Source organism: Rhinolophus sinicus, linkage group LG09 (genome assembly GCF_036562045.2).
Source record: "Rhinolophus sinicus isolate RSC01 linkage group LG09, ASM3656204v1, whole genome shotgun sequence".
Classification (NCBI taxonomy): Eukaryota; Metazoa; Chordata; class Mammalia; order Chiroptera; family Rhinolophidae; genus Rhinolophus; species Rhinolophus sinicus.
In genome coordinates, this window is record NC_133758.1 from 8,326,120 (window position 1) to 8,347,030 (window position 20,911).

Genomic DNA, 20,911 nt, shown 5'->3' on the forward strand with positions numbered 1-20,911 from the left:
TTATTTCCTTAAAATACGCTTGATCTGTAGTTTATTGCCATTACATCAAGAAATACTACACTACCAGGATTTATAGAGCTTTTCAGAATTTTCCACTATCGCTATTCTTGCTCTGCAATTATCTTGCTGTTAATTTATCTTCATCATTATCGATTCACTTTTCCCCTGGTTTATTTACTTGTAGGAATCTGTTGCCTAAAAACTAAATGTTCAAATGTTCATGCATTGTGTTCCAAAACATGGCTCATGCTAAAGTAGATACAGCTAATCTTGCTCATTTCTGGATTCCGTATTTGTGATTTTGCCTACTTACTAAAATTTATTTGCTGGTGGTCATTTATGGACACAAGCTGAGCAGCATAAAATTTAAGTCTCCCAGTTTGCCTGTTCCCAACTAAGGTTGAACAGCGTAACGCTCTGCTTTCTTGTTTCAGCTCTCATACTGTAAACAAGTGCTTTTTTTTTGCTTTCCATAGAATATTATTCATTATTTAACTTGAAAGCATTCCAAGGCCCAGATACACAGGTGAACTCAAGTCCATGGGATTTCATTTTGGAAATCTGAAACTCTTTGGCATGTCTGTAGGATTGAGGTATGACATAGGGACAAGTGCTCATTTTGCAGTCGCTTTCGTGCCATGTTTTTTTTTTTTTTTTTTTTGGTTTTTGTATTTTGGTGCTTTTTGTTGGTGCTTTTGCATTTAAAATGGTCCCCAAATGCAGTGTTTAAGAGTACGCTGTACACTTTCCTAGGCACAAGACAACTGTGATGTGCCTTAGGAGGAAAAAAGTATGTGCTTGTTAAGCCTTCTTAAGGCATGAGTTACAACGCCACTGGCCATGAGTTCAATGTTAATAATCAACTATAAATATGCACATATTAAACAAGGTGCCTTTAAACAGAAACACACATAAAACAAGGTTATGTGTTGATCAGTTCACAGAAATGTGATGATGAGAGGCTCACAAGAACCTAACCCTGCATTTCCCACAGGAGCAATGGTTCAGTATTTGTTAATTCAGTGCTTGTGGCGTCTTTACAGAACATAATGATCGTAAATACGAGATACAACTGTGCACCCATAACCACCCTTCCAACAGAAAATCCTGCTCCACTTGAACACGTTTGTCATCCTTGAATGCCATCTCTACCTGCAAGTAAATATCAACCAATATGGTAGTTAGAATGCAACGTCCTTTTTGCCCTATTTAAGACAGTATCTTAAGCATCAGGCAGGTATCAAAATGTGGCAGAGGAATGATAGGAAAAAAGGGATAGAGAAGAGAGAGGAAAAGAAGTGATAAAGGTAAAAATAAAAAGGATTTGAATTACATATAGTCTTTCTGTTTTGTATTCCCTTCTTTCTGGTAATATCACCTTTTAAAATGTCTAAAAGGTTGACGTGTAGATGCAAAATTATTTTTTTCTCAAGTAGCTCTAAATGTGTACCAAGAAACTACATTTAAGTATATAACATGCTTAGAGTAAAAAATAGTTATCATATGTACATTTGCATATATTTGCATGAAATTTATATGCATGGTCAGATTATAGTCATTCTATTTTAGAGAAAAATTTAAATGATGTTAACCTGATTTCTTATTTAAATCAATGGTTCTCTTTTCGATTATTTTTTATCATCTGCTAACTGTGGTTGACACAAAATTCAGTCCGTCTGAAAGGTATCACAAAACGAAAGCTTGAATAAGACCAATCAAAGTAAAGGGCACGAAGCACCACAATCCAATCTGAGTATTCAGTGTCAATTCTCTGATAAAATGGCAAGGGTACAGCCATAAGAAAGACTTAAATTCAAGGTTGGCAGATGTTCCTTTTGGAGTACTGAAAGAGGCTGTCAGTTCTCCCTATCTTATCACCATCTTGGGCAGTTATGTAATGTATTTTATAGCTCTACTGATTTCCAAAAGTATTGGTGAGGACCGAACATGCCTTAATTGGAGACCATAACTAGTGCAAATGAATTTGTGCCAGGGATTTGCAGAGAAAAATCCTCTTCTTGGTTTCTTTGCCAAAAGGCCAGGACTAGAAGCAAAACAGTTCAGGGTGCAGGGTCTAAGAATGAATTTGCTCTTAGACAAGTGCTATCTCTATCCTTGAGTTTCCCTGACAGCAAGAACCTCCTGAAGGGTGAGGCACCTGGGGCACAAAACAGAAAGAGGTGCTCAAGCTCATTCGTGCAAATTCGGATGGGGGAAAAAAAATAAAGGGTGACGTACATCCCTAGGAATAAAAATGAACCAGTTTTCTCTGTGCAGGTTTTCCTATTTTGGTTTTGTAACACAGCCCATCACGTTTACATAATTCTGCATTAGTTCAGGGTAATGTGCTTTTGAATCCACATGGCACTGTTTTTGAAAAAAATATGATGACAGTCACTTAGGTACTTAGCATTTTCTTGTAAATCGGCATAAAGTAAATACAAAAGGAACGTCACTGACTCCCTGAAATATACAGATTAAAATCACCAACTGGCTGAAGACACCTTTCAATGAGATACCATCAACAATCAACGCTGAAAAAAATGAGTAAAGAATTCAGTCTCTCTATGCAGATATTGTTACAAAACCAACAAAAGGGTAATGTGTAAGATTCTTATGAACACTTATTTTTACTAAAAGAATATGCTCCCCTTATGTACCATAATTTTATACACCTTTTTGCAAGCTGAGTAGTAGTTACACTTTGGTGGTGTACGGGAGCAGGGTGTAAATTCTTATTAGTAGTCTCACTTCTTTTATGGCAGGGGGTAAAGGAGAAAGAAGGTTACCCCAAGTTATGGTGCCACTGAGCAGAGAAGCACTTGCGAAGCCCAGATGTGTATTGTCTGCACTCAACTAAATACTTCCATTTGGATGAATAAAACAGATTTATCCATTTGCGTGGACAAATTTGAAGAGTTTTTCTTTTCACCTACAGGCTTCCCTCACTGTAGAGATCATATAACATGTTTCCCCGAAAATAAGACCTAGCTGGACCATCAGCTCTACTGCATCTTTTGGAGCAAAAATTAATATAAGACCTGGTCTTATATAAGACACGGTATATTATATTATATTATATTATATATGATATTATATATGATATTATCTTATATTATATTATAGCCAGTATTATAATTATATTACACTATATTATATTATATTATATTATACAAGATGCAGTCTTATATCATATTATACAAGACCCAGTATATTATATTATACCTGTTTTATACTATATTACACAAGACCGGGTCTTACATTAATTTTTGCTCCAAAAGACGCATTACAGTTGATGATCCAGCTAGGTCTTATTTTCGGGGGAAACACAGTAATAAGCCTCCTATGAGCTTTTGGGGGGGTTTAGCACTCATTTTATCAAGAAACCTTGAGCATTTTCATGCTCAAATGTATAGGCTTTTCCCTAAAATCCATGTAGCTTTTGTTTGGATATATTCAACTGACATGATTATTTTTCTACATGAATACTTATCTACAGATTTGTTTCTTCAGCTTTATGTAGAATTGTTATTCAGGAAATCCCTTGTCCTTTGTATCACATAGCCTTTGGATGGTTTATTTCAGAATCCTGTATTGCATTTTATTTAATTTATAAAAGGGGGGGGTTGAAATAACATCGAGCCTTCCTTTTCCTTCTGTTTCTTCTTTAATTATATTCTAGATCACCTGCCTACCTGAACTGATTCCTTTGCAATAGCAATTACTAAAAGCTCAGCAATATTACCTAATATTAAGTCTCCGTGGCCCTCCTTCTGTGTATAAGGCTATCAGAATAGCAAAATATTTGCTTTCATTTTATCTGTCCAATGACACAAAGGAAAAAAAAAACTGTTTATACAAATATTCTAATTATATCAAGATGTTCAGTACCTTTTTTTCCCTCTAAATGTCAAAATTTCAGTACTCCAAAATTGTTCTGCAAGCAGTATTCATTTTCAACACATAAACTGGAGATGTTTAAATGTTACCATATTCTGGAACTGAATGACTAAATGAATTAGTCAAACTCGGTTTCTGAGTTCAGGACTTAATGGAGTATAAGATGGGTAAACTCTTGCAGTAGGTTTGAGCCAAACTTCAGACTAAATGAAGTTCTGACCTAAGGCACAGTCGTAAGAGAAAGAAAGAAAGGAAGAAAATTAACTGAGAGATTAACAAGCAATCCCATTTATCTAGTTCTATTAAGCATCACTTTTCTTCAGTAGAATCCTAATGGCACAGGAATCTCATGCCTCCTGGGAAACTCTCAAAGATGTCATTAGCGTCCTAGATTTAGAAAGTATTTGAGAATAAAACAATCGTGTGTGTGTGCATGCGTGTGTGTGTGCCCTGCCCTTTCTTCAAATACATGGTTTGAAAAGCTGTCCTATGTAATTTTAAATCTGACTATATTGATTCTAAATATATAAAATATAAAACAGCAGCCAAATCCTAGAAGAGTTTTTATGCTATACATCAAAGTATCACACATCAATAATTACCAAGAGAGATTATCCCAATATTACTCATCAATAATTAACCAAAGAAGAAGGGTACAGGTGTTGTGAACTCTGTTCCTACCCTAATATTCTTAAAGATAACTAATAACTGCTCCTCCCATTAAAAATAACTTTTATTTAAGGTTGACTACTTTATATATTTCAAAGCACTTTAACAGATATTATCCGTTAGAGGTTCTGACTCCAACTTTGCACGTCGCAGGGAGACCTGGCATGGCTGTCCCTTTGTGATAGATGAGAGAACAAGAAACGGTAATTTAAAGGACTTGTCTGTGGACACACGGTGTGCCAATGTGAGGAATCTTGCTTGGGTTTATCCTTGTTTTCTCCGTAGACTCTGTGTTGTTTTAAACGTATGCTTTAAAAAGAAAATACCTGACTCAGATCAATTGTAGAAAGCAGTGATTGAAGGCAGAAGATAGGTATCACTATTATGAACAATAACAGCCAAGCCTAAATGAACATTTTCTCTCTATCAAACGTGAAGTACTTCACATATATTATCTTATTTAGTTCTAAGGACTTGATTACACAAAAGCTATTTTTATAACCCATTTTACAGAGGTTAAGCGGATAGATTCCAAGCTGAGTAATTTCCAAGCAAATGGTGGCTCTGAGACTCACACCCAGATCGCTCTGATTTGTGAACCTGAGTTACAGGATTTAACAACTCGTTCAACTTTCTCTCAATGTACTGGAATAAGCCACCGATTCATTACCACACGTATTAGGTGACATATCCAAAGATGGTCATGTAACATACAGATTACCATATGAGTTCCAATCCCTTAAGAGAAAACAGAACAAAAAGCTTTCATCTTACTTTTTTTAAGCCCTTATTTGTGGGATCGAATCCCCATTTCCTTTTATCCTCTACATGTTTCCTCTCAGGAGACCAACTGAAATATCCCTGCTATCACTTGCATTGGACATTCCAGACAGCTCCAAAATAGCCTAAGCCTTTCCCTCCACCTCTTGTATCTTTATTTCCTACTGCTGGGTTTATTGTAGATTTTAAAATTGGGCCAGGGTCCTCACAGGGATTCTAGGAATGGTAAAGTTCATGACCCCGGTCATCAGGTTGGGCTAAATATCATTCAAATCCAGGCCTCTCTGCCGCTGGGGTCCTACCTCTTTCCAATAGACTAAACTGTATCCAAGAAATGGGTGAGGAAATGGTAGGAGCTTGAGGTAATACCAATGACAGCCCCAAGGAAATCGTGCCCACTTAGATGCATCAGACCAGTAACGTGGAAAATGTAGCACCCTGGCCCCACCACGGTATGCTACATCAGCAATGCAATGGGCTGTCTCTCTTCCTGGAGGAGAGAGCCTATGATTTATGAAAAAGGCTGTTTTAACTTGTAAAACCAAAGGAGAGTACTGAGAGACCTGGAGGGAAGGGTCAGAGAAAGAAAACAGCAGCCTGTGCAGGAAGTTTTCAGAGTTTGCTATGGAAGAAGATATTTTAATCTCCTCATTTAACTTTTTTTATTTTATTTTTTTTCTGGGGAAAACAATGTTTGGAGAGATCACTTTTGGTTTTCCTAGTTAGTATTCAATTTTATTATAGCTTCCTTTCAGCATATACACTAGTTATTTTATGATCATATAGATTGAATCTCAAGCCCTTATTTTTTCTTACATTCTTTTCCTCAAGACATAATCATACTAACCACAATAATAGGTAATGCAATCATGGTTTGTGTTAAGGACAGAATTCATAGGAAGAGAAATAAAAATCTTGATTTTTCTTGTTTGTGAATTGACTGGATCAGTTATAAACTATTAAAGTTTAATCCCTATAGATATATTTCAGGACATTGAAAAACAAGTGCAGCCTAATCTGTGGACAGTTCTGGACATGACCAATAAAATGCTTGAGATGCAGTTACTTATCCTTTTCAAGCATTTATTTTAAATGGAGCAGGGAGTGCAAAATAGAGGCCTTCAAATATTTTAACAGCTAAAAATAACTCAAGTTCCTCAGATTCAGAGTTGTCCTAAAACCCACTATCTTCTCACAACAACACTCACAGTCCCACACGATTTTGTCAGCTTTCCATGCATTCGATAACCACTCATGGAGGACACCCAGGCACTAAGCTTGGAGGGCACACCAGTCCATTCTTCACAAAGCTCACTCTCTCTTGGAAATGAGCTCTCTCCATTTTATACTTTATTTGATTCTTTCATATTTACTCTTTCTTTTCACACTTACAACAGCCCTGCGAGGTTATTACTGTTGTTTCTATTTTATAAGAAAATGAAAGAAAATAAGTTCCTTGCTCTAAGTCACACCATTGATGAGTGCCGGAGCCAGTACGCAAGCCCAGCTCCTGTGACTCTAAAATGTGAGTTTCCAACACAAGTCCAACTCTAAGACATAGAACCAAGGTCGCCTGCTCACTCATTCAGGGTGCTGTGCAAAGAATCCCTGAATTCAGAGAGACTGGAGGAAATGAGCTTTAAAGCCCCGAGCAGCTGTAATATTTAAAAAGTAATGTGTGACTTCTCTTTTTGATGCAAATATTTGTATTAATATTTTGATTTCAATATAAGGGCACGACTTGAAAAAAAACATTATATGTGACAATGTGTATCTCACAACCAAAATTACATTTTTTGCTGAATTCCAAGAGAGGTCACTGCTTGGAAAACTAGTAAGAACTATCGTATGACTGCTGAAGCCTCTGGAAGAGCTTAAATTCCTTCCTCTTTAAGCTTCTACTTCTCTCACCCAACCCTTAGCTCTACGTAGAAAGTTAAAAATGAAATACTGTGCAAAATTAGATTTTATCAGTGTGCCTGGCATTTACACAGAAATCAAATTTAAACAAAAATGAGAAGTTATAGACAGTGTGAAGAGGTGCTCAGAAAACAATATATTACATATTACCAAATATTAATCATTTCAATATTAGTGCCCTATAACTTTTATAATAAATTCCATTGTGAAATCCTAATTGGATCTCAAACAGAATGCACTTTCTCCTCTGACCTTCACCCTGAATTCTCATTCATTTGTGTATATTTTCCATCATCAATTGTACTCACATCTTCAAGGAATGATCTAATCAATGGGAAAGCATCTGGTTTCAGATCACACCACAACCACTCTCACACAGTCACTGTTGATTTTGGAAGACAGCTGTTGTTCCACAGGTAAAAACCTACTTGCAGGTGTTACAATGACTGACCGACAAGATAACATTCTTTATGATAAAGCTTATATTTTTAATTTCAACATCAAGTTTTATACTATCCCATCCTTCAATGCTAATCTTTATAAAAAGAACTTTTTCAAGGTTGTGTATCTGTGCTACAATTTAAGTTACTTTTCTTTTGGACATGGCTCTGTCTTTCTTCGTACACTCCATGTGTGATTTCAATATTAGAAATAAGCTCTCGCTATGTGCTAGGGCCATGGGATAATCCTGATCTATTCCATTAGTCACCAACCATGTTTAGCTGTTCATGGCTTCGCTTTTCTTAGAATTAAACTATATCCCAGTGACAACAGCTTACCTATTTCTCCTAAATAAGCAAAATCAGTTAGCCTCCTCAATTCAGCTCTGTTATAATTCAATTGAGAAAATTATATAAACGGTGTGAGGGTTAGAGTAAATGTGAGATAGAGCTGAGTTTCTTTGATACGTTAGGGAAAAGAAAATACCGACTTTCATTTCTTCATTTCAAAGAACCGAGTGGAGAATGTATAATCTTTTACACTCTACGCAGACTCTGCTCCACTGCGAACCCTTAAATGACTCACAAGTCAGAAAAATCTAATTTAAGCATGGGTTGACTAATTTCACTAGTGATCATCACAAATCTCTTAAACTCAACATCTGTTGAGCATTATGTATGTGTTGTCCAAATCTTGATTGTGTGTTTTCAGTTAAATACCTTAAAACATGTCGGCATTTTAACTGAGAAGTAAACATTCTAAGGGAAGCATTCTTATCAGATAATTGTGCACTGTTTACACACACAACTTGCTGGAATGAAGTTAATCATGTTGGTTCTTGTAATTACCATTCCTGTAACACAGCCCCATCTTGAGAAATTGCTCTTCTGCATTTATCTCACAGAAGACACGATTCTAACTTAACTAGAAATGTAGATGGCCTCACCATACCATCTTGCCCCCACCCTTCCCCCCGTACATTTTAGGCTCTCTCTCCTGTGTGTGTGGTGGACAGAGGCTACTTCCCAGGTTCTTGGTCTGAGAACACCTAATGCTGGTTGAGTCCAACATGAGTATTTTGCTGGCAATTTCCTTTGCTCTAGGTATTATTTATGGAATGTATTCAGACTTTCTTCCCTTTGACTGAAACGTTAAGCTATGAAATGCAAAAGGAAGCTGAGCTGACTTTTGAGCCTATCTCAACCCACACCAACCTCCATGGGTCCACACCAGTTCACTGGAATATGGCACTGCAGTGTGGATCCAACTAGTTACAAATGGCTCTTTATTTTTTCAGCACCCCTTATGAGGTGGGCTAATGGTCTTCACACTTATTTGAAACTGTATTTGCACCAGTTAAAACTCTTTGAATGTATTGTACATTTCATATACCAAAAACTAGAATTATTTTATTAAAGGCTGAGATGTTTTAAAAATTGAGCAAAAGTCCTAAATATCTTCTTTCCAGACTATCAATAGTTTGTTGTTTTTGAACACCCTATCCTAGAAATTTCTGTTCTAAGATTCACTTCTAATATTTCTCTGTCCTGGCTAAATACCATTTTAACCTCCCCATTATTACCATTGCTTATTATTCTAACTATATTCAGTTTCAAGATTTGTTAAATTTTAGGAAGTAACATGTAATGATTTGAGAGCCCTAGTATCTCTTTTTCTTGAACATATGCTGTTTTAAAGGTAAAGATTTCAAAAACATATATTAAAAGGGCTTGATAATAACTCAAGTAAACCTGATACTTTGCAGGAAAACAAAATATTTTCATAGCCATAAAACATCTTAAATATTTTTCAGAAATTTACTTTCCAGAATTGATACGAACATCCAGATTTGCTTTCAAATTCTTTTAAATTATAGCTCTCATGATTGTTCTCTGTTTGTTTTACTTTTAAATGTATCTATAACCTCATCTCTAGTAGTATATAAGAATACCTCCCTTCTAACTCAAGGTTCTTCTAAAGATGCAGTCAGTATTGACCATGAAACAGAAACGTTATAGGATCTGAAAAATATTATTAGGAGGAATCTTTTCAAACATCAAAAATAATTCTATTCATTGTTTAGATTCCAACTCTCGTGAATATATTAAAACATAACACATTGGATAGTATTCTCTTGAGCCCCTTCTGTACCATAGCTGACTGTATCTATTATTTTCCAAAACCATGTTTTATTTGTAATTGCGAGTGTTAAATTGCGAGTGGCACACCTTACAGTGTAAAACAGTTCTTTATATTTTGTATGCAATGGGGGAGAAAGCTCTGGTTTTAACTCCAGATCGGTAGACAGCTTCTTGGAATCTTGGACTATAGAGAATATTATTGCATAGTTAAGAAAAAAGAAAATTTCCCTGATAAATCCTAAATTGATGTGATTGAGAAACAAGATCAACTACTACATAAATTTATAGACGTGACCTGATAGTAGTATAGATTTAAACTTGACGCACATTTCAGATGAACTCACTCGTCATCCTAAAAATGGACAAGGGGCCTTAATGAATCATCCAATGCTTCCCCTTTGAACCAGCGGTTGTATTTATTCCAACCCTTTATGACAGCTTGGATAATTTTATACCTCTTCTAAGATTTGAAAACTTCCAGATATGTGTTTTTGTGTTGGTTTGGTTTGGTTTGTTTGTTTTGTTTTTGTGGAGGAATCTGGCAGACACCCCTTAACCAATTAATCAAAGTCAACATCACCAGGAATGAGTCACATCAACGTCCTGTACCTCCTGACAAGGTGTCCAAGCTACAGTCATCTGAAATGGATAGTTAAGAGAAAACACGAAACTAACTCTGATTGTGAGTTGTGTCACCAATTTACTGGTCAACAATGACAATGTGAAACTGCCTGACAGAAAAAGAAGGGGACAAGACAAAGTCAAGATATAATTCTAGGTTGCCTCCTACCAGGAAAAAAGGAAACAAAAAAACACTTTGTTGTAACAATTGGACAAATTTGAGTATGATCTGTTGACAGGTAACCAGTATTATACCAATGTTAGTTTTCTGGTTTTAATCATAGGTGTACTCATGTAAGATTAACATGTGGAGAGAAGCTGGATTCTGAAATAATACTTAGCAACTTATTGGTAAGTCTGCAATCATTTTCAAAATAAAATGTTTCAAAATTTCACCTGTTTGATCTCCATCTTACCGATGAGAGGATAGAAAACACCGAGAAACTTGCAAATGTAACCTAGGGTTCATATTTACTGATCTTTCTACTACATAAAGCTTTCCCCAATATACTCTTAGAAGACTTTGTCCTACTTTCTAAAAGGATATTTTTTTTGCTTTGATGTGGAAATTGTATAAAAGGATTACATAACCACAGAGGAGTGCCATGTTATCTCATGCAAGTGTTTGTCCACAGATCCATGAATGAATTCTTCTTACCCACCCCACATCTGTAGATTAGCTGTACAATTCACCACTTTCTCTTGTTATCTGGTTACCTACACAGTTTATCAACCAGACTGTGAATTTTAAGAAGAGTTTACTTTTACAAACTCTCCTATCTAGCACAACACCCATCACAGAGTAGGTATTTATAAGTATTTGAAGAACAAAGGACATACCGTGTTTCCCGGAGAATAAGACCTATCTGAACCATCAGGTCTAATGTGTCTTTTGGAGCAAAAATTAATATAAGACCCAGTACTTATTATATTACATTACATTATATTATATTATATAAGACCCGGCTGTATATTATAGTAAACTAAGACTGGGTCTTATATTAAGAAGAGAACATGAAAGGACAGGCTGAACAGCATGCCAGAGAGAACTTCTGGGGTAGAATGTTGAGCATATTTACATAAACTACTGTTTCTCTCCTGTGATCATAATCACTTTAGCATATAATCAGTATAAATCATGTAAAAACCATGCAAATTAGGATGAAATTTCTCCCAGTATTGTAGGTATCTATATACACTTGAACCAACAAAGGTTCAGTGACTGTCTTGTTTATCTAATTCTGTCACTTATCTTGGTGAATTGCAGAGACTGCTGTAGATGCTGTGACTCCGTACCAAGGAGCACTGCATAGAGAGCTTTTCAAACAATTATAGTTCACTTACTATACAAAGGTCCAATATCATCATTTTAGCTTATCTCTTGTCTTGCACTTAAAAATGACAAAGGAACAAGACAAACAAATGAAAAAACAAAAACTCATAGACACAGACAATAGTTTAGTGGTTACCAGAGGATAAGAGGGGGAGGACGGTGGTAGAAGAGGGTAAAAAGGATCAAATATATGGTGATGGAAGGAGACTTGACTCTGGGTGGTGAACACACAAAGTGATATATACAGGATGTATTACAGAATCGTATACCTGAAACCTATGTAACTTTACTAATCATTGTCACCCCAATAAACTTTAATAAAAATAAAAAAAACACACACAACATAAATATAATGTAAAACACAACTAGTGTACTTTAAAAAAATATATTTGCTTTTTACGTCACCAAATGGTTGCAAGTGTGTATTAAACACAAAAAAAAGCAGTAAAGAAGACAGCATTTTTAAATGATTTTGATCAACACAGACAATTGGAAAATTTAGAGCCAATCTAGACTATCTAGTTTGACTACAATTAGGTTTATAACTGTAGACCCCCTCTTCTTCCACTCTTAGCTTTGTAGTTTCATCTGACAAACCTTTGGTGATCATAACCTTCTTTCTAACCTAAGATAACTTGGAAGACAAAATGAACAATATTAAACTGAATTAATGGTAGGTTTCTGCATTTTAGTGGCAAAATCAGATAGTTTATTTCACTGTGGTTGAAAAGAAATAAAACAAAAACTTTGAACTGTTGATTTTATGTGGAGAAAGTGCATTTAATACTTTATAGCTACACTGGAGTATTACAAGGGCTAAGAATAACTGCCAAAAAGCATTTCTAAGAATCTGAACATATCCACATCCCATGGAGCTGATCCAGGTCCCAATTCCCTCTGAAGTCATCAGGAGTTCCCCATTCCTATCAGCAAAGTAACAAGAGAAGGACAAGGTCTTCACAACTCACTCCGTTTCTAAAGATGTTATGAAAATAGGGTTTCTACACATGCATTGGAAAAACAAACTGTTTGCTGTCTTCTAAGATTGAGGCCAATTTTAGGTAATCCCCATAATAAGAGGACACTTTTGTAGCTGTTCCCCCTCCAAAATCTATAAAATATAAATTTTGCCACAATGAATATGTGCTTCCCCAAGTAATACATATTTGGGATTCATTATTTTCTTTTTGTGTATGTCATATACATTTGCCCAGTAAAGGAATCTAATTCCTAACTCATTTTTTTTTTTTTAAACACACCTTTCAAGATGAGACTTTCTTTTTCTGGAACACTGAACCTAGCTTTGCTGATCAGGAGGCAGAGACTCTCATAGTGAGTGATGCAGCGGAACTGTAATTAAATGCATCGAAGAGGCTCACCGACACTTTCGAGCAAGCTGAAATTTAGAGCAGAGTGAATCTCACACTGCATGCCTATGTATTTGATTTTGACCAGGGTGATAGCAATAAATTCTGCCTGAATGAGTGGGGAAGAAAGGGGAGAAGCAGAAAAGACCAGAGTGATGTTAACGGCTGAAGAAGCAGACTGTGGAAGAGGCACGGAGCACACATTTCAGGGAAAGTCATGGTCTGGAGCGCGGCAGTTGGCTGGCAGCCCACGATGGTGAGGCGAGATGGAACACACTTAACACCCGGAACAGAGGCTGGCTGGTTTTGTAGACAAAAATTTTTGTCAGGTTGTTGGGGGATGTTAAGTGAGAAACGTCAAGGTGAGGAAAAGACTGGACTAGGAAAGTGATACAACTGTCAGCTCCTACATTCTGCAGACAGCCGGTGCAGGCTGACATAGTCACGGGGAGACAAGGAAGGCCTCTCCAGCTCATCCTCCCCATAAAAGGACAAGACAACAGGCCTGATGGTGATTAAGAAACACTCCTAAGGAGAGGCACACAGTCATTCTTTAACAAAGAACCCCACGCAGCACAGTGACTATACAGTTAGTCACATTGTATGGCAGGATTCCAAGTGGCTAAGCGAGTGGTTCTCACTATGAGAAAAATTATTGTTTATAACTATGTGTGGTGATGAATGTTAACTAGACTTATCGTGGTGATCATTTTGCAATATATACAGATACTGAATCATTATATTGTATACCGAAAACTAATGTTAGATGTCAACTATACCTCAGTTAAAAAACTCCATCAGAGGAAGATCTAATGACTCTTTCCTTAAGCCTATACCTTTAGAGTCAGCAGCTTAGCAACCCACAGCACAAGAGAAGGTGGGATCCTAATGATAAAGGTCAGATTTGAACACAGCCCAGGAACTCTGTGCCCTGGATGTCTCTTGGTGAGGGTTCTAGAATCACCCCTGGCCCCCTTCAAAGACTGTCCTACATTGGTCTTGGGTTACCATGTTAAACAAACCCAGTGAATTGGCTAAATAAAGTCACAAGTCATCTTGTGACTTCATTATCTTCAGTGTTTTAAGGACCAAATTTTATTTACTGTACAGTCATTTAAGCTATCTTGTTTCCCACCAGCCATGACCACGGTCTCCAAATTCAAAGGTCTAAAACAATTTACAGACATGATTTCTCTGATATTTGACAGCCCTGTGTTTAAGGATTGAATAATTCACTCACGAACTGTATTTTGCCATAAGTCTAATCATAAACAAATATAAAGACACGATGTATTTCTAAGCACATAAAACACAGACCATTCCTCTGATTAATTGCCATAAGTTTAAATACTACTTAGTTCATACACTAATGCCTGCTTTCTTCTGAAGGATCACAAATACAACATTTGAGACAAAATACAAGATTATCCTTAACTTAGTTCATTTATAATATATAGTGAAGTAGATACATATCGTAATGTCTAGATTAATTGAACGTATGTTCCAAATATTTTGACCTTATTTACTCCCAGCAAGAGAGTTGAGTTGTAGAGAGCGTCATTCCCATTTTACAGACGAGGAAGCAACTTGCCCGAAGTTATACAACTAGTAGGAAGTGGTTACAATAAAACTGAAGTCAATCTGACACACACTGTACTTATCCATTATGTGATCAAATTAAGCCATCAAGTTCATCAAAGTCATCATTTGTATTTTCCAAATTACCTAAGTAGCCAGATTTTGTCAGCAAGACTACAAGTGTGGCCATCTAACTAGTACAGGTTAAATATGTCTGTGAAAAGCACCGATTAGCTTCCTTCTTTCTTCCCGTGATTGATTACCTGCCTATCCATCCTTTCACATCTTCATCTCAAATTTTTCATCCCTATCTTATAAAAACTCCTGGTCATAGTTACTACCTCCCTCGACTTAGCAAAAATGAAAATATATCCATTCCACCTACCCACATGAATGTACCAAGGTCAAATGTGTTCTCGTACCTCTGTTTATTCAGCCCACCAACCCTGACAGACTCATTTTGATATCTCATGCGGACAATCCAAAGTGCTCCGGTTCTCTGCCACCTTTCCCCGAGCAAATCCAAATCGCTCCAGCAAGGCCTTTCATTTGTCTCTCTTGTCTATAAATTCTCTCTCCATCTCACGTTATTTTACTGCCTTTGTTCTGTATGTTAGTCATTTAAGATTATTTTTTTAACCCTCTTCCATCCTAAACATTCTACCATGAGCATCTATACTGAATTCCAAGTAAACATCATGCTAGACACAAACACAAACTTGTTTCCTGTCATATAAAATCTGCCACGTGATTGCTCCCGATTAATTAAAAGGTAAGCACAAAACTCTTCTTGTTACCTAATCAGGACCCATACAATCTCTGTTAGAAAAATAACAGCATTTTCCAGTGGCTTCATACGCTTTTGGAATTGAAGTAACCTTAGGGACAGGCATTTTCATAACTTTAAATGGACTCATCGGGATTAGTTGCATATAAACATTCTGAATTATGGGAAGACTGTTAAATTTTAAAAAAGACTATTTTCAAATGTTTTAAATTACATTTATTGCAAAATGTCAACTTCACTCCGGCAACTCCATTTAAAACCAAATTAATGTGAATATTTTAGTTGTCTTTAAAAAATTTTACTTTCTCACAAAAGCGAGATTTTACCTAATAACTCCTGACTCTTTCTGAATTAGTTCAACATCATAGATCTGTGCATTTAAAAAAGATTGATGAATTTGTTAAATGTTCACTAAAAAATGAATACAATTAAGATCTAGATTCTTAGTCGCTAACATTGCATAATGGTTACTGCTCTTACTTTGTTTAAAAGAAAATGAGAACTTTCGTACATGAACAGTACATATGACAGTACTATTTATAAAAGTAGAGTGGCTATGAAAACTTTATATGCAAACACTTGTGTACTTACATATCTTTTCTTAGTGCAGAAAAAGGTTGACCCTGGACTAAAAAAAAAATCCTAATCCACATTCTTAGAAACCATGAACTTATTAACACATCCTTTTGTTTGCAATGAATGTCTGTCAGTATTTGTAAATTATACAGGCATTAAATTAAAATAATAAACATTACCTTGATATGCAGGCACCCATCAACAAAAAGAGAGTTTTTCACCCTTAAGGTGTGTTCAAATGTAAACATAACCCATCCAATAAATAGCAAAGATTCTTCCTTGATCATTTCAAAGTTGAAAAGTCACTCATGGATAAATTCAACAGTTTTATCAGAAATAGACACACAAAACTGACAAAGCCAAAAATGTAAAAATGCAGATGTATCGATTTCTTGCCAATGCACTCTATTTACAAAGCATTCGCCAGTGCTCATCACCAAACTGAGAAATTCAGGAAATCTTTACAAATATGAAAATATCAAACCTACAGTAGACAAGGGACTGGAGCCATGATATGAGGATACTCGGGGGGAAACCACATTATCCTGATGTGCCCTTCAGTTCAGAAGGTGCTCACATGAAAAATCCTGCCCAAATGTTCAAACAGAAAGAAGCTTTGAAAAACAAAAAGGCTCAATTTGGCTATCATTTGGCCACCAAACCAATGTACACACACTGCTCACCAGTGGTATGATATCACTTCTAACTGACTTCTGTTTACATTCATTTTTAACCAAAAAGAAATTTTTAGAAAGCAAATTAAAAAAAAAAAAAAAAAAATCAATCAAAATGCAACCACTGCTGGGAAAAGTAGGTTTGAATTGCTCATAATTTAGAGGCAATAAGCTCAATAATTTCATTTTGCAGTTTTTCAACTGCAACAATCAGGAAAGGATAGGTAAGCATAAAATTAGTATGGACACCATTTACATAGCACCCCCAAAAGAAACTAAAAAGTCACCTGACTATAAGAATCCACTACTCTTAATGGATTAGTGAATATCCCTGCTCTAATTTTGGAAATGATAGTCTTACTGGCATGCCACAATCATGATAAACTAGGCATCTGTAGCACCCTTATCTATTTCTAGGAATAAAGCATCACTCCTTAAGTGATGCTTCAGTTTTATGGACAATACTTGTATTATAATTTCAGAGTGGCTAACCAATGCCAAAAACTTCAGAAACTATTTATAGGAGTGAGAGTTTCATGTTTTCCACCCCAAAGCAAAAACTTGCAGTTCTCCATCCAACCACAGACATTCACAATACTCGTTTGTGACCTTGGAAAGGCGAAATGCCCTACCTTTCCTACATAGAGGGGGTCTGAGCCCATGTACTCCTCCAGCACAAAGAACTGGTTCCACACCCAGCTGCGCTTGGTCCGGGACCTCCCCGATTGGAAATAGGGTTTGGATCTTGACCTTGAGAGTTCTGCTTGACTCATCCCAGAAAAACACAGGAAAAGAGCAATTAGCTGCAGAAAATGGCAGAACTCCACTTTGCCCAACTTCATCTTTTTTTTTTTCTTTCTTTTTCCTCTGCAAGAAAAAAACCTTGACAACAGAAGAGGCACAGTTCCAGTTGGCTTAGCAGCTCTTGCCTCCGGCAGGGTGTCAGCTGGGAGTCCAGAGATAATAATTTGTAGAGTATTCGATTGGAAGAGGTCACCACTGCTGAACAGCGTTCGCCAAAGAATGGTGTAAGAGGTTCCTATCAGAACAAAGAGAAGAACTAGTGTCAAAAACCAAAACACATAACTTTTAACTTTCATTTGCTAACTTCAGATTGATTTTCCCAAGATACTGTTATTTGTACAATTATTAAAACAAAAATGATAACTTAGATAGAAATGTGCAATAACCATTGCCATATATGGAAGATGCGTAAATACTGCTTATGGAGAATTACTCTCATTCCATAATAGAACCTTAAAAGTCTGTGTTTCTTCTAGGACATTCTATTTGAGCATATGGTTTATTGAACATAAATGGAGCAACATTGGTTAAAAATTATTTTAATGCTTGCTTTTATTTGTATTTATTTCATTGTTTTATATTAGTCAGTTTCACTCCTTGGTATTAGAACATGAAAGCAAAGGAGCTCAAAACAGTGATTGAACCAAAAAAAAAAAAAAAAAAAAGAAGGCCATAACACTGGTTTAAATCACTTCTGTGAAACTGTAAAGAGAAAGAAGTATGAGGTGCTTCAACACTGGTGGATTGAGTCTGAGTCACAGAACACCAGCTGTTTTGATGTGTTCTGATTCGATTGTGATCAGATGAAAAGCTCAGGCATTTCCATCCTTCGCATGTATTGTCATGGACGCTGTGTAGCAAGTTGGGTTATGCAATTATGCTGCAGTTATTTTCAACTCCATAGATATTTCCCGAACACTTCCCGGCACGCTTATGCATAGTGGGGCCTTCCCAGCAAACATTTATGGAATTGGATCATACTGGCCATCAGAGGGTGAGGAAACTCAACTGTATGTGTGAGCCCCGTTCTCTGTTGGTGTGCACCCACGTGGTGCTTCAGCAGCACAGGAAAAAACCTTTTTTCCAATGTCTATTTTAGTTACAGAATTATGATAATGCAAGAGATATAAAATCAGTTATAAAACAAACTTATAAACACCCCAAAACACAGAGGAATGAGAATTTATGACAAACTGCTCACTTAAATTACTATGATGCACTGTGGCTTATGAATTAATTTGACTACCTATAAATAAATCAACACTAGGATAACTAAGGTGAAGGATGAATGTTTGTTTTTTTGTCTTATAGTTGTTGTTTGTTTTTTGAGGGAGAGGAGAAAAGTACAGTTTTAAGAACATGCAGCCAAAAGATAGCTCCCTATCAAAGCAGACAATACACTGTATTAGAAGCTTTTCCATCATTTTACCTGCTCCTCCTATAACAGGAATGTCTGTTACTCAGATGATTTCTGACAGTCAAATTGCTTACGGAAAATGCCATATATTGTAGAGGAAAGGTGACATTTAATATGTTAAAATAAATAGCCCACACAGCCAGAAGAAACAGGTTGCACTGACTTCAAGCTCTATTCAAATGAACATATTCATATTACAAATATTTCTATAAAGTTTTGAAATTCCAGAGGACACTGCAGAATACTTGGGTGTATCGCTACTTGATGTATTCTGAGAAGCACCAAAATGGGTAAACTATTGGAGCATATTAACTGCAGTCTGTGCATTGGACACTCTGTTCAAAATCCGGATCTCGCATCTAAGGAGCAAAACTGAATTTGGTCCATTGAGAAATCACCCTGGGGGGGCGGGAGGGGGCTAATTGTTCTAGACTTAGAATTATAAACAAGAAGTAATTTGGGGTCATGTCCATTGATATCCTACTGTAGGCCCCTCCATGAGATTGAAAGTCCATTGTAGGGAGGTCTGAGTTAACCCACCCAATGGAGTGATAGGCTACCTGGAGTTAAAGAAGGTAAGTAGGTGCTTAGACAATGGTGCACTCGTGTACGGGATTGTCGCTGACCAGCCAGGAATCACAGCGGGGTCCTCATGGTGAGTGGCCAGTAGTAGGACCAGCTGTCACCATGGTGACAGGTATGATCACTCATGTAGCTCCCTTCCTACTGGTGGCAAACCAGGTTCCTGGGGACAGGTGGGTGGGGTTATAGCTTTGGTGACAAAACTGAGACTGGCAGGTGAAACCCGAGGCCAAAATCATTTCTAGTTTCACTCTCTCCTTCCTCGGGAGAGAATGAATTTTCTCATAAAAACAAAGACAAATACTTGGATCCCTGACACACAATTTTTAAAAATGTCATGTCGCTAAATTATATTATTTAGGCTACTTTGTGGATTAAGTGAATTTGATAACATTGTTTCAGTGTGAAAATGCATCTAGCTTCTTAACAACTAACAGGCAGATGAACTTTTAGAATTCAAAATTCGGGGAGTTCTAACTCAACACGAGTCAAGACTGGGCATCGGCGTCAGACAAAGACTCAATTCTGAGTCTGTTATGTCTGGGCTATGCAATCCTGCACAAGTTATTTCAGTTCTAAGAAGGTATGTTGCAGAGATAAAGCCCCAAGCCTCTCCCTTACACAACGAAAATGAGAATAATGGCATTTACTTCATAGGCTTAAATAAGCAAATCATGAAAAGCTAAGGATAGGGGCTGCCACAAGTAGAAGCGTTAAAACAATAGCTGTTGGAGTGATTATTATCTTGATAATATCTTTTAAGTTGATATTAGTTAACATTCGTTTGTGAAATGACGTTAGTTGTCATTTTAATGTGATCTATAGTAAAATGTTTTAGGAAACTCTTACACTGAATGGAAACATTCTTGATAGTTCTACTCAGTGCCAGAGAACTATATGGATTATGAACCAAAAAATCTAGATGGATACAAACAATCACACAAAGTACTTTTTTAAAAAAGAACATAATGCCTTTTTTCCTAAAGGCATGTCCCTTGTAATTTTTGTAAGTCAAAGATTGGCATCAGAATTGGAGAAATTTATTTCAGCTCACTCAGGATGTTCACTGACAAGGGAGACAAGACACGTGGAGGGGGACAGGAACACTGGCGTCTGTCCTAAAACCGCCACTATTTCTGGAGGACCTTGTATCCTTCTGGGATTAATTTTCCACATTCGCAAAAGAGTTGCTGAACGAAATTATCCTATCGTCTGTTTTTCGCAGGTCTTACATTTCTGCTTTTGACAATTATATAGAATTGCTTTTGTGGGCTTTTTCTAAGCTATGGAAAGTGCATACTCTTATTCACAATATAAATTA

The 20,911-nt window shown here is 36.5% G+C and overlaps 1 protein-coding gene across 3 annotated transcripts in view; it reads right to left on the reverse strand.

The window, feature by feature from the left end:
* CDH7 (cadherin 7) overlaps positions 1 to 20,911 on the reverse strand; it is a 128,199-nt gene that overhangs the window by 97,920 nt on the left and 9,368 nt on the right. For all 3 annotated transcript variants that reach the window (XM_019729337.2, XM_074339864.1, XM_074339865.1), the window contains exon 2: positions 17,420 to 17,826. In XM_019729337.2, coding sequence (XP_019584896.1) covers positions 17,420 to 17,629 — 210 coding nt within the window. In that variant the 5' untranslated portion in view covers positions 17,630 to 17,826. The remainder of the gene's footprint in view (positions 1 to 17,419; positions 17,827 to 20,911) is intronic.